This window comes from Mustelus asterias, chromosome 8 (assembly GCF_964213995.1).
Source record: "Mustelus asterias chromosome 8, sMusAst1.hap1.1, whole genome shotgun sequence".
Lineage (NCBI taxonomy): Eukaryota > Metazoa > Chordata > Chondrichthyes > Carcharhiniformes > Triakidae > Mustelus > Mustelus asterias.
The window spans coordinates 55,233,090-55,248,451 of NC_135808.1; the positions used below are offsets into that span (position 1 = coordinate 55,233,090).

At 43.2% G+C, this 15,362-nt stretch overlaps 1 protein-coding gene across 11 annotated transcripts in view; it reads right to left on the reverse strand.

The window, feature by feature from the left end:
- Window positions 1–15,362, reverse strand: part of fam20b (FAM20B glycosaminoglycan xylosylkinase) — a 199,945-nt gene that overhangs the window by 28,944 nt on the left and 155,639 nt on the right. For all 11 annotated transcript variants that reach the window (XM_078218002.1, XM_078217998.1, XM_078217994.1 and 8 more), the window contains one exon: window positions 12,533–12,642. In XM_078218002.1, coding sequence (XP_078074128.1) covers window positions 12,533–12,642 — 110 coding nt within the window. The remainder of the gene's footprint in view (window positions 1–12,532; window positions 12,643–15,362) is intronic.

A 15,362-nucleotide genomic window follows, 5' to 3' on the forward strand; every position in this document is an offset into this window, starting at 1 on the left:
AATATATCAATAGCACAGTATCATTACAATAGCAATTGGAAATAGTTGAGGCCCCAACACTGATCCCTGTGGCACTTCAATAGTTACAGTTTCCCAACCTAAAAATGATCCATTTGTCCCAATTCTTTTTCCTATTAGTTAGCACTAGGGATGAGGAAGAATAACGACACAAATGAGGCCATCTGGCTCATTGAGTCCAGAACTAGTACTCTGTAATGTGAAGTTTGATCATTTGCATAATATGACAGTTCTTCAAACATATCAAACAAAGCAACAGTTAATTGCCTTGCCTTACAACTGCTGCAACTCAGGACAAGTAAAGGCTGCCACAAAACCAGAATGACTAGCATCTTCTCAGGATGCATTTCTGTGGAAAGCTGTAGAAGTTGCTGGAGAAAAAGACAACCCTCTCTGGGGCAGGTTCCTTCATATAGAGGGATTATAGCTAAGTTAATAAATATCTGTTGCTATGATGCTGCCATGATCCAAACTGGCAGAGTCATATCAATCTGGTGAACTGGTGCAGCGACAATAATCTCTCCCTCAATGTCAACAAAACGAAGGAGATTGCCATCGACTTCAGGAAGCGTAAAAGGAGAACATGCCCCTGTCTACATAAATGGGGGCGAAGTAGAAAGGGTCGAGAGCTTCAGGTTTTTAGGTGTCCAGATCACCAACAACTTGTCCTGGTCCCCCCATGACGACACTATTGTTAAGAAAGCCCATCAACGCCTCTACTTTCTCAGAAGACTAAGGAAATTTGGCATGTCAGCTACTGACTCTCACCAACTTTTACAGATGCACCATAGAAAGCATTCTTTCTAGTTATATCACAGCTTGGTATGGCTCCTGCTCTGCCCAAGACCCCAAGGAACTACAAAAGGTCGTGAATGTAGCCCAATCCATCACACAAACCAGCCTCCCATCCATTGACTCTGTCTACACTTCCCGTTGCTTCGGCAAAGCAGCCAGCATAATTAAGGACCCCACGCACCCCGGACAATCTCTCTTCCACCTTCTTCCTTCGGGAAAAAGATACAAAAGTCTGAGGTCAGGTACCAACCGACTCAAGAACAGCTTCTTCCCTGCTGCTGTCAGACTTTTGAATGGACTTACCTTGCATTAAGTTGTTCTTTCTCTACATCCTAGCTAGGACTGTAACACTACATTCTGCACTCTCTCGTTTCCTCCTCGATGAACGATATGTTTTGTCTGTATAGCGCGCAAGAAACAATACTTTTCACTGTATGTTAGTACATGTGACAATAATAAATCAAATATCAAGATAATAGTTGTGAAACAAATTATTTCACAAAGCTTCCTTGTGTACAATGTTGAGAGAAGTGCTGTGTGTATCAACCCATAGCATGAATAGAATGGGGCTTCAAAGTTCACCAGTAATTCAGTAGCTAACAAATCATATGCTGAGATGTGTTCTACAGTTTATTCATTTTGGTTTCATAATGAATTAATTAAAACAGTACACTAGTTATAAAAATCTAATGTTCTATTCAGACAATTAGCCTTGATTTGTATATTAAAACATTATATCAACAAGTTATTTTTTACAAGGATCTGATTGAATATACAGTATAGTTGCTTGAAAATAGTTTTAACAAAGATCTAATGACACCAATTTTATTTGGAAAGTATACTGAGCATTAGAGAAGTTGGTAATTAACTTTTTCCTGCCTAGAGCACAAACATGTAAGAGGTGATTAACACCAGGTGTTGGGCACTAAATAGGATAACTATTAGGGACCAGATCAGAAACTTCAAGGTATATTATGAAGTTAGTCGAGACCCCAACTTTTTATGATTTTGGCATTAGGGTGAGCATAAGGTATTCTGCTCCAGGTAAAGGTATTCCACTCTAGAATGGGCGGCACGGCAGCACAGTGGTTAGCACTGCTGCTTCACAGCTCCAGGGACCTGGGTTCGATTCCCGGCTTGGGTCACTGTCTGTGTGGAGTTTGCACATTCTCCTCGTGCCTGCGTGGGATTCCTCCGGGTGCTCCGGTTTCCTCCCAAAGTCCAAAGATGTGCGGGCTAGGTTGATTGGCCATGCTAAAATTGCCCCTTAGTGTCCCGAGATGCGTAGGTTAGAGGGATTAGTGGGTAAAATATGTAGGGATATGGGAGTAGGGTCTGGGTGGGATTATGGTCGGTGCAGACTCGATGGGCCGAATGGCCTCTTTCTGTACTGTAGGGTTTCTATGATTTCTATGATATGATTCAATTGAAGTTTTTATCCAAACAAACTTTATTTAAGAACACAGAATATAACAAAAAGAATATAACGTTTACCAATTTAAATACTTAAACATGACAAGTTATAATTCTTAACAGCTAACTATCTCTACCGTTCCAATTGTAAGCAGTACTCAAACATAAGTTCCTTCCTCAGAACTGGTTAGCACCAAAAATAGATATGCTCATGTGGATGCTAGATTTCCAGCCTCTGGTCAGTGATCCACCTCCAAACAACAAAGTGTCGGAGGAAGAGACTTACAGCAGATTCCAGTCTCCAATTTCAGAGACAGAAAGAGACATAGCGAAAGTGACCTCTCTCTAAAGATCCCAAACACCAGACTGCCCTTGATTTTTCGGTGTATGCTTAGCTCCACCCAGTCATTTGATTTTGCCTGTCAATCAACCAAGTTCTACTCTGCAAAACCCCAGGGGAACACTAAACAGAACAGCATTAGTTCAGATTAAAACCAACATTCAAGCAATTAGGAGCAACTATGCTATTGAAGTAATAATACAGGACTGCTGGATACAGACCCAACGGCACCAGTTAGACCAGACTGTGAAAACAGATCCTGCACAAAAACATGACTCAAATGCATTTCTTGAAGGCACAGTATCATCACATAATAGAGCAGAGAAGTACCTGAATATTGAGCACCAGGCATATAATCTGTCTCAAATAAATATTGGATAATATTTACAAGGTGGTATTTATTTCCAATTTCCCGGAAAGCATTAAAAGTCAAATATGTCATGTGGGATTGGAGTCACATATAGGTCAGCCTAGATACCCACCAACTCCCACAGCTACCTTAACTATACTTCCTCCTACTCCCTTTCTTAGAACAACTTTTCCCAGTTTCTTTGACTCCACTACATCTGTTCTGACAATGCTAGATTTCACACTAGCATTTCCAATATGTTTTTCCTCAACCTCTAATCGTAGTTAACAGGGTTCTTGACTCTATCCATTCTATTTCCTCCACTTGTGCTCTCACCTCTTCTTCTCCCAACATCATAGCTTTTCACAAGTGTGGTTCATGTGACAGATGCGACTGACACAGAATGGAGGGCAATGCATATTATCAAAGGATCTTCAATCTTCCAATGTCAAAACTATCAAGGTGCCATCGAAACAGATAGTGCCCTCCTTGAATAACGAGTTTCATTAATCTTTATTTGTTCCTGACAGTTTCTGGGATCATGAAGTCTGGTAGCCAAATGTTTTTCTGTTTTGCAGAAAGTTCAGACAATGGCAAGTGTGAAGCCATTGTTAACCAATGGTAATCCATGTTATCATGCTTCTACAAACTTTGCTCATTTTGTAGGTCAGGTGACTTCTGCAGCCAATTTTAAACAGTTTCTTTGCAGTTCACACTTTCTTTCATAAAGCAATCCAAGGCATTACATCAGCTGATGAAACTAACGATAATATTCCACTTTGCACATGATACGTCATCATGGCAATAGCATCTGCTGCATTTTTCTTTTGACATATTTTGCTGATGGAGATTAGAGATAAAAGTACAGTGAATATGGCATCACAAGTATTATGAACAGGATCAAGAGTGAACTGAAACCTCTGTAACCTTTCCCTTACTTCTCATAAGCAATTTGCTTTTTGTAGTGAAAGGTATGTGTATAACTTAGCACATGGAACATGTGATAAATTGAAATAACAGGAAGATTTTGTTGGTTTATTCACACATTCATCTGAAAAATCTAACTTCTACGCCAACCATCAGAACACACACACACACATATATGCTGGAGAAAATGCACAGTTACAGAGGATAGCGTATTTGCACAAACTGCAAACGTAAGAATAGTTCATAGATCATATGTCTGGCCTATCGCAGAACAGTAACTACGGGTCCCATAAAATAAATTGTCTTTGCCATTTTGGAACTGTAGTCAAGATGAGCTCAATTAGCTGAAGTTGGATATCAGGAATATAGCAGGATTGTCTTGTGCTTTTCATATCTGGAGGTCTATTTTCTTTACAGGTGGACTTTGATTTAGCAATCAGTCTGAACAAAGAACAAAGAGAACAAAGAACAATACAGCACAGGAACAGGCCCTTCGGCCCTCCAAGCCGCTCGTGTGCCCACTAGACCATTCTTTTGTATCCCTCTATTCCCAGTCTGTTCATGTGGTTATCTAGATAAGTCTTAAACGATCCCAGCGTGTCCGCCTCAATCACCTTGCCTGGCAGTGCATTCCAGGCCCCCACCACCCTCTGTGTAAAATACGTCCCCCTGACATCTGTGTTGAACCTTGCCCCCCTCACCTTGAACCCGTGACCCCTTGTGTTCGTCACCTCCGACCTGGGAAAAAGCTTCCCACTATTCACTCTGGGAGGCTGTTTAAAATTTTACAGCCTCCAGTTTCTTGAAGACAAAGATGATGCAGCCTTTTCTTACAGCTGCTGTTTCTTTCAGCGTTCTTTGCAAACTACACAGGTCTTTCTGTGTCTTCAGATAATAAATGATTTTCACACCCTCATGTGGATAATGTCCGGGAACTAAGACCTCACCCTGTATTTTTTTTAACAAGATATTTATATAGATGTGCTGAATTTATATCTGTCTGCCAGCCTCGAACAATATGAGCTACCTGGGATAATCAGAGATACTTACACCTGATTATCTCTGAAGAGGCACTAACAACACATCATGGATTATACAGACAAAATTCAAAGACAACTGTACAAGGCCAGCTGCATTTCATAACCCAGGCTAGCTAACTCAAGTCAACTTGTCTGCCAAGACAAAGGGCCTGCAATCTTCCATTCAATTCTTAATGTTTGAGGCATTTAACAATCTTGGGAACCCAGATGAGGGATGAATACCCTTTGCTGAAGAAAGCATGACAAGGTGGGAGTCATGTGGTATGGACCTCTTTTGTGCAACCAGTAATATTGCCCTGCTGTACGACAAAGTCTCAGTCTATTATTTCACTAACTAGCAGCATTACAGACAAGGAGCTCTGGCCCACATTGGGCAACTAGTCCCTACTGCTACTAGAAATTCAAGATTGATTCACCTATGCATGCATATTTCATCATTTGAAGTTAACACCAGGAGGGAGGGTGAGCTGTCAGGAGAATGCAGGGATGCTTCAGGGTGATTTGGTCAGGCTGAGTGTGTAGGCATATGCATGGCAGATGCAGTTTAATGTGGATAAATGTGAGGTTATCCACTTTGGTAGCAATAATAGGAAGACAGATTATTAATTGAATGGGTGTAAACTGAGAGAAGTGAATACTCAGCAAGACCTTGGTGTCCTCTTGCATCAGTCGCTGAAAGTAAGCGTGCAAGTACAGCAGGCAGTAAAGAAGGCAAATAGTATGTTGGCCTGCATAGCGAGAGGGATGTTTTACTGCAATTGTATAGGACGTTGGTGAGGCCACACCTCAAGTATTGTGTGCAGTTTTGGTGTCCTATCTGAGGAAGGATGTTCTTGTTATAAAGGGAATACAGCGAAGGTTTACCAGGCTGATTCCTGGGATGGCAAGGTCTATCAAATGAGGAGAGACTAAGGAGGTTTGGATTATATTCACTGGAATTTAGAAGAGTGAGAGGGGATCTCATAGAAACTTATACAATTCTAGCAGGGTTAGACAGGGTAGATTCAGAAGGAATATTCCTAACGGAGGGGGATGTCTAAAACTAGGGATCATAGTTTGAGGATAAGGGGTCAACCTTTTAGAACTGAAGATGAGGAGAAATTTCTTCACCTAGGGGGTGGTGAATGTGTGAAATTCACTACCACAGAAAGCAGTTGAGGCCAAAACGTCACTTGATTTTAAGAAATTAAATATAGCGCTTGGGGCTAAAATGATCAAGGGATATGAGGGGAAGGGGAAATCAGGATATTGAATTCAATGATCAGCCATGATAAAATGAATGGCAGAGCAGGCTCAAAGGGCAGAATGGCCTACCCCTGCTTCTAGTTTCTATGTTTCTAAAAGTGAATGATCTAACGTCAGTTTTCAACTCATCAATCTTCGTGAAGGAATAGTCTGGACTCTGGAACCCACATGAAACATGATTTCTTTCTCTGTAGTCTCTAGTCTGTAAATCTTTCCTTTCTCTATTCCTCTTTCACTGTAATGCAAAGGAGGCAACTTTGAGACCCTCTTCCCATGTTTGGAGCATGTGCAAATAAACTAACTTTGAGTTGAAGTTTGCTTGGGATTATTCATAGAAATTGGATCACACCAAGACCAAGGGGGAAGGGAAAAGGGGAAGCAAATCAAAAAATGTTTCTATTTATGGATGGGTGGTGGGAGGAGAAATTAGTACTGATTAAATGAATGGGATTTAGAATAGTATAGGGCTTGTAGGAAGGGACTAAAGAAGGAAATTAGGAGAGCCAGAAGGGGTCACGAGAAGGCCCTGGCAGGTAGGATTAAGGAGAACCCTAAGGCGTTCTATAAATATGTGAAGAGTAAAAGGATGAGATGTGACGGAAAATGGCCTATAAAAGGTGAAGGCGGGAAAGTCTGTACGGAACCAGTAGAAATGGCAGAGGTGCTCAATGAGTATTTTGCCTCGGTTTTCACAGAGGAGAAGGACCTGGGTGGATGTACTGCGGGCGTGCGGTGGACTGAAAGGATTGAGTATGTGGACTTTAACAAAGAGGTTGTGCTGGAATCTTTGAATGGCATCAAGATAGATAAGTCGCCGGGTCCGGATGGGATGGACCCCAGGTTACTGTGGGAGGCGAGGGAGGAGATTGCAGAGCCTCTGGCGATGATCTTTGCGTCATCGATGGAGACGGGAGAGGTGCCGGAGGATTGCGGATGTGGTTCCTATTTTCAAGAAGGGGAATAGGGATAGCCCAGGTAATTACCGACCGGTGAGTCTAACCTCAGTGGTTGGTAAACTGATGGAGAAGATCCTGAGGGACAGGATATATGAGCATTTAGAGAGGTTTAGTATGCTCAAGAATACTCAGCATGGCTTTGTCAAGGGCAGATCGTGCCTTATGAGCCTGGTGGAGTTCTTCGAAAATGTGACTAAACACATTGACAAAGGGAAGGCGGTAGATGTGGTTTATATGGATTTTAGCAAGGCGTTCGATAAGGTCCCCCATGCAAGGCTTCTAGAAAAAGTGAGAGGGCATGGGATCCAAGGGGCTGCTGCCCGGTGGATCCAGAACTTGCTTGCCCAAAGGACAGTAAGAAGTTTAACAACACCAGGTTAAAGTCCAACAGATTTATTTGGTAGTAAAAGCCACACAAGCTTTCGGAGCTCCAAGCCCCTTCTTTAGGCGAGTGGAAATTCTGTTCACAAACAGAGCATATAAAGACACAAACTCAATTTACATGAATAATGGTTGGAATGCAAATACTTACAACTAATCAAGTCTTTAAGAAACAAAAGAACATGAGTGGAGAGAGCATCAAGACAGGCTAAAAAGATGTGTATTGTCTCCAGACAAGACAGCCAGTGAAACTCTGCAGGTCCACGCAACTGTGGGGGTTACAAATAGTGTGACATGAACCCAATATCCCGGTAGAGGCCGTCCTTGTGTGTGCGGAACTTGGCTATCAGTTTCTGCTCAGCGACTCTGCGCCGTCGTGTGTCGCGAAGGCCGCCTTGGAGAACGCTTACCCGAATATCAGAGGCCGAATGCCCGTGACCGCTGAAGTGCTCCCCAACAGGAAGAGAACAGTCTTGCCTGGTGATTGTCGAGCGGTGTTCATTCATCCGTTGTCGCAGCGTCTGCATAGTTTCCCCAATGTACCATGCCTCGGGACATCCTTTCTTGCAGCGTATCAGGTAGACAACGTTAGCCGAGTTGCAAGAGTATGTACCGTGTACCTGGTGGATGGTGTTCTCACGTGAGATGATGGCATCTGTGTCGATGATCCGGCACGTCTTGCAGAGGTTGCTGTGGCAGGGTTGTGTGGTGTCATGGTCACTGTTCTCCTGAAGGCTGGGTAGTTTGCTGCGGACAATGGTCTGTTTGAGGTTGTGCGGTTGTTTGAAGGCAAGAAGTGGGGGTGTGGGGATGGCCTTGGCGAGATGTTCGTCTTCATCAATGACATGTTGAAGGCTCCGGAGGAGATGCCGTAGCTTCTCCGCTCCGGGGAAGTACTGGACAACGAAGGGTACTCTGTCCACTGTGTCCCGTGTTTGTCTTCTGAGGAGGTCGGTGCGGTTTTTCGCTGTGGCGCGTCGGAACTGTTGATCAATGAGTCGAGCGCCATATCCTGTTCTTATGAGGAGAAGGTACCTCTGCAACAGCAACCTCTGCAAGACGTGCCGGATCATCGACACAGATGCCATAATCTCACGTGAGAACACCATCCACCAGGTACACGGTACATACTCTTGCAACTTGGCCAACATTGTCTACCTGATACGCTGCAAGAAAGGATGTCCCGAGGCATGGTACATTGGGGAAACTATGCAGACGCTGCGACAACAGATGAATGAACACCGCTCAACAATCACCAGGCAAGACTGTTCTCTTCCTGTTGGGGAGCACTTCAGTGGTCACGGGCATTCGGCCTCTGATATTCGGGTAAGCGTTCTCCAAGGCGGCCTTCGCGATACACGACGGCGCAGAGTCGCTGAGCAGAAACTGATAGCCAAGTTCCGCACACACAAGGACGGCCTCTACCGGGATATTGGGTTCATGTCACACTATTTGTAACCCCCACAGTTGCGTGGACCTGCAGAGTTTCACTGGCTGTCTTGTCTGGAGACAATATACATCTTTTTAGCCTGTCTTGATGCTCTCTCCACTCATGTTCTTTTGTTTCTTAAAGACTTGATTAGTTGTAAGTATTCGCATTCCAACCATTATTCATGTAAATTGAGTTTGTGTCTTTATATGCTCTGTTTGTGAACAGAATTTCCACTCACCTGAAGAAGGGGCTTGGAGCTCCGAAAGCTTGTGTGGCTTTTACTACCAAATAAACCTGTTGGACTTTAACCTGGTGTTGTTAAACTTCTTACTGTGTTTACCCCAGTCCAACGCCGGCATCTCCACATCTTGCCCAAAGGAGGCAGAGAGTGGGTATAGATGGGTCTTTTTCTAAATGGAAGTCGGTCACCAGTGGTGTGCCCCAGGGATCTGTTCTGGGACCCTTGCTGTTTGTCATATTCATAAATGACCTGGATGAGGAAGCGGAGGGATGGGTTGGTAAGTTTGCCGACAATACGAAGGTTGGTGGGGTTGTGGATAGTCTGGAGGGATGTCAGAAGTTACAGAGGGACATAGATAGGATGCAAGACTGGGCGGAGAAGTGGCAGATGGACTTCAACCCAGATAAATGCGTCGTGGTCCATTTTGGTAGGACAAATGGGATGAAGCAGTACAATATAAAGGGAAAGACTCTTAGTACGGTAGAGGATCAGAAGGACCTTGGGGTCCGGGTCCATAGGACTCTGAAATCGGCCCCGCAGGTGGAGGAGGTGGTTAAGAAGGCGTATGGTATGCTGGCCTTTATCAATCGAGGGATTGAGTTTAGGAGTCCGGGGATAATGATGCAGCTATATAAGAACCTCGTCAGACCCCACTTGGAGTACTGTGCTCAGTTCTGGTCGCCTCACTATAGGAAGGATGTGGAAAAGATTGAAAGGGTGCAAAGGAGATTTACAAGGATGTTGCCTGGATTGAGTGGCATGCCTTATGAGGATAGGCTGAGGGAGCTCGGTCTTTTCTCCTTGGAGAGACGAAGGATGAGAGGAGACCTAATAGAGGTGTATAAGGTGTTGAGAGGCATAGATCGGGTGGACTCTCAGAGGCTTTTTCCCAGGGTGGAAATGTCTGCTACGAGAGGACACAGGTTTAGGGTGCTGGGGGGTAGGTACAGGGGAGATGTTAGGGGTAAGTTTTTCATACAGAGGGTGGTGGGCGAGTGGAATCGACTGCTGTCAGTGGTGGTGGAGGCAAACTCAATAGGGTCTTTTAAGAGACTCCTGGATGAGTACATGGAGCTTAATAGGATGGAGGGTTATAGGTAGGTCTAGAAGGTAGGGATGTGTTTGGCACAACTTGTGGGCCGAAGGACCTGTTTGTGCTGTAGTTTTTCTATGTTCTGTGAATCCCTGTCTGAAACAATATTTGAGTTTCCTGCAGTTCCCCTTTTGCTGAATTGCAAACTTGTGGACATTGAATCAATGGGCTTCCAGACTCTCAGTTGGGAGTTAACTACAGCCAACAGCAGGCATGAATTCCATAGAGGGGTGCTGTCTGGTTATGTCCATTGAAAGGGGGTACCCCACCCAGGGTGATTGAATTAGGAACTTTTGGGAACTTCATGTAGTCTGTGTTGAATTTGCAAAAGTAATCTGACCCTTTACAGCCATCTTAGCCACCTGCTTAGAGTCCATTTCCAAATATGAAAGACAGCTCCAGAAGCTTCCTTATGAGCACAGTTCATATTTGAAGTGGTGATGACTAGACTATGCTTTCACTGGGCATTGAACAAGCCATTGTGGAATCAGAACACTTAACAAAATATTGTCTTGTATTCGTGGAGTTCAGAAAATTACTAATTTTATATTTGCAACATATTGGAGCAGGTAAAGCAACATAGGACAGGCAACACCTCCTAACCACTCCTTTAGTAATATGGGCAGAATAATAGTGGGGGTGGAAGGCATGCCTACAACCCCTCCTCCATTGCAGTCCACATCGATGTGGAGGCAACATGCTGCATGTCCACCTGTCCCGCAGTAATCAAGTGTTGTGGGGCTCATCAACAAGGGCCAAAGTTCTGCCTCTGGAGCTGCTGACCAGCATCTCCCTCAGTCTCAGCAGCACCGGGAAGGCATAAAAGGCAGGTGCCGAAACTGCAAGTGAGAAGTGGAGCCTAAGGCCTGGTACCCCTGAAACAGGTAAGTATCAGGATTTTGGCCCGGGAAGGTTAAGGGAGGTTAGGGAGAGGGAAAGTTGGGGGTTTGGGTTTCAAGGGACAGCATGGGTAGGAAGGGAGGGTATGTCTATCTAGTCTAATGGGGCAGCGGGGGTAGGTGCGTCAACCCACAATCAGCAAAGGGCAGCATCTGAACAGCAATCACCCATAAATCCTGCCCATTTAAGTTAAAAATTGGGCTTCCCGCTTCTGCCCTTATTTTCAGGGTCAATAGACTTGGTTAAAAAGCCTAATTAACACTTAATGGTTGATTTAAATGTGGTGGGTGGACTGTTCATTTTGGTGCCCATCCGCCCCAGCCCATAACATGGGGGTAAGCTCTGATGTGTACCACCCCATTTTACAAGACCTTGTGGGAAACACACCTGCCAGGCCACGCAAAATTCAGCCCTAATGCAGGTTTACACCCATTTTTTAAAAATCATTCTCAGCTGGCTGCAAAGTAAAAACAAATGCCATTTTATACTTGAGAATAAAAGCAACCGCCTGCTATGAAATTGTTAAAATTAGTCAATTCCTAAAAAAGCTATGTGGTTTCCTGAAAGCAAACCAAAATATACACTATCCCAATGTTTAGCTCTTCATATATTTCTAGTTCTGAAAAGTCATACAGACTTGAAACATTGACTGTTTCTTTCTCCACAGGTCCTGCTAGACCTACTGAGTTTTTCCACTATTTTTTGATTTTGTTCTAGTTCTGAGCTTAAATACACAACAGGTTGGCCTATACATGATTTTCAGTGCATGTAAACCCACATTCAAAGGGGTTCAATATTTATATACAATACTCTGATTATCGTTTGAAATACCAGCTACAGTAACACCTAATGGATGCTAAAGATAGAAACAATTGCACAGATTTAGTAGTCACTTGTTTGTACACTTTGCAAAATTTCACAATTAGTTGGAAGAGCATTCAAACATTGAATTACACAAGTGATTCTTGCATAATACCTAATTTGTAATAATTTATTACCATGTTAGATTCATTTTATTTTGTTATGCTTCAACAATGCTTCGCTTCTAAAAAGGCTACCAGTTGGCTAACTTAGCAGATACAAGATTTAAAATCTACCTCCTGGTAATTGTTCAGAATGATAATTTGTTTCAGGAGACAGGCACAGATGGTATTTCGTGACCTCAGATTAAATACTCTACTTTCACAGCCTAACTGTCATAGCAAATTAAAAAATAACTTGCACAGGAAACTTTTCCATCTCCCCATCCCACATATTATCAAAGTATTTCAGTCCAATTTTTATACTTCAGTATTAAAATAACACATTTCTGTATGATATGAAGTATTTATAATATCATGGAAGAAACAGTAATGATCATCTGAAATTAATACTAGGTGCTCAAAATGGGGTACATACATACCCTGTGTGAGAAAGGTGCTCAGGAGCTGCTCAGAGGCAACTGGTTTTATCTCCGTATGTAAATTCACATATCTCCCAACAACCACAGGAGCACGGCGTAATCCCAAAATCCTGGTTGAAAAAATAGACCCAAAAAGGTTATTTCTGGTGCAGAATAGTTTTCATCATAAAAACTAAATGATTAAAAGAATTCAACTTGTCATCTTAGATTTTCATTATGGCTGTAAAGAAACAAGGAACAGATCTGGTGAGCACCTTTATCAGTCAGTTCTGATCCAACATTTTGAAGTTGAGCAACGATGAGCCAAAGCCTGTTGTGAAATCGCAATACAATAACAGCAGCTTAAACTAAAATGTTTTAGAATGAAATTAAAAAAAGAAAAGCTGGAAATATTCAGCAAGTCCAGCAGCATCTGGGAAAAAGTAATTGCGTTCTGATTAAAGGTCATGGACCTGGAACATGCCAAGTATTTCCAGAATTTCTTGTTTTAATTTCAGAATTCCAGCAGCTGCACTAGACTGCTTTATGTTTTCACTGCAGTTTGATCACTATCAATTCCCTTATTGCTGAGGCATCTCTAGTGTTAGCTTATGCATTTATTGTATTTGGCAAATTTAAGAGAGGTGGCGATATTTACTGCACAGAATCATCACATTTCTAATCCGATTGTATTAGCTGTTGGTTTAGATCCTAACATTTTCATAAACATTATCATAACTGAACATGTTAAACATCTGCTTGGTAACTTCTCTTGGTCCAATTTAACAAACTAAACACTAGTTTTGGGGATTTCACAGATTCATGCTCAAGTGTTACAAACATTTTGTAATTTCTACGTTGGAAGACTCATAAAATTGGTGTTACATATTTCCTGCTTTAAAACTCATCAGAGGTTTAGGTTAGATTAGAGGTAGAAATCTGGAGGAGAGTTTTAGAGGACAAATGGGTGGATGGGTAAAGGATGGGAGTGAAAATTCTGAAATTCTGGACTCCGACGGAACTACATCAAAATCACCTATTATGGGTTCTACAAAGGAGATAGGCAGCCAAACTGTTCCCTGAAATTCATTGGCATTTTAAACAATTCATTTATGGGATGTGGGCATCACTGGCTAGGCTAGCATTTATTGCCCAACCCGAGTTGCCCTTGAGAAAGTGGTGGTGAGCTTTCTTGACCGGTGCAGTTCCTGAGGTGTAGGTATACCCATAGTGCTGTTAGGGAGTATATTCCAGGATTTTACACAGTGACAGTAAAAGAACGGCGATATATTTCCAAGTCAGGATGGTGAGCGTCTTGGAGGGCAAGCTCCACGTGGTGGTGTTCCCAGATAACTGCTGCTCTTGACCTTCTAGCTGATAGGTATAGAATCCCTACAGTGTAGAAGGAGGCCATTCGGCCCATCAAATCTACACCGACCACAATACCAGCCAGGCCCTATTCATGTAACCCTGCTAATCGTCCTGACACTAGGGTCAATTTAGCATGGCCAATCCACCTATCCTGCACATCTTTGGACTGTGGGAAGAAACTGGAGCACCCGGAAGAAACCCACGGAGACACAGGGAGAATATGTAAGCTCCACACAGTCACCCGAGGCTGGAATTGAACCCAGGTCCCTGGCGCTGTGAGGCAGCAGTGCTAACCACTGTGCCACCGTGTTGCCCCTAGTGATCTTCAGTTTGGAAGCTGCTGGCTGAGGAACCTTGGTGAGTTCCAGCATGCATCTTGTACACACTACTGCCACTGTTCATCAGTGGTAGAAGGATTGAATGGAAGGGGTAGCAATCAAGCAGGCTGCTTTATCCTGGATGGTATTGAGCTTCTTGAGTATTGTTGGAACTGCACTCATCCAGGCAAGTGGAGAGTATTCCAACAAACTCTTGACTTGTGCCCTGTAGATGGTGGACAGGCTTTGGGGAATCAGGTGGTGAGTTACTTGCTACAGGATTCCTAGCCTTTGACTTATTCTTGTAGCCACTGTATTTATATATAATCATAGAATCCCTACAGTGCAGAAGGAGGCCATTCTGCCCATTGAGCCTGCACTGACAACAATCCCACCCAAGTCGTAACCGCATAGCGAACATTTCCACTCTGACCTGATGATGGATGGAGAGTCATTGAAAAAAATAGCTGAAGATGGTGAAACTCTGTCAGGTGGGTTGACAACCAGTGGAGGGATGACAACCAGTGGAGGGCTTTCCCCCAATTCCCATTAACTCCAATTTTGCCACAGCTCCTTGAAGCCAGAATTGGTCAAATGCTGCCTGGATGTTAAGGGCAGTCACTTTCACCTCACCTCGAGTTCAGCTCTTTTGACCATGTTTGAACCAAAACTGCAATGAAGTCAGGAACAGAGTGGCCCTGGCATGTCATTACTGAGTAAGTGCCACTTGTTTGCACTGTTGATGACCTTTTCCATCACTTTACTGATGAATGAGAGTTGAATGATGTGGTGGTAATTGGCTGGGTTTGACATGTGATGTTTGCAGGATTAATGTTAGGAGGCCACAGAGGTTCAACAAACTAAGGAGCTTTATTAGATGTGTTCAGTAAAGATTGCAAATCTACTCTGCCCAGTTACCTGCGCGAATGATCAGTGATCTAAAGTGTCCTGTTCAGTTACAATGCAACTGGTAAGAAATCACTATAAATACACATTTCCTCCCCCTTCAAATCAAACGTCCAACACAAAGTATAACATGAACAATCAATTAATCAACTGTCAATGAGTCAGACGATTTGGAGGTCATCATTCTCTGAATGGTTGTCAGCGAATCTTAGGCATCTGTTCCTTGGCACATGCTATAATTCCTAGTGTCTTTAGCT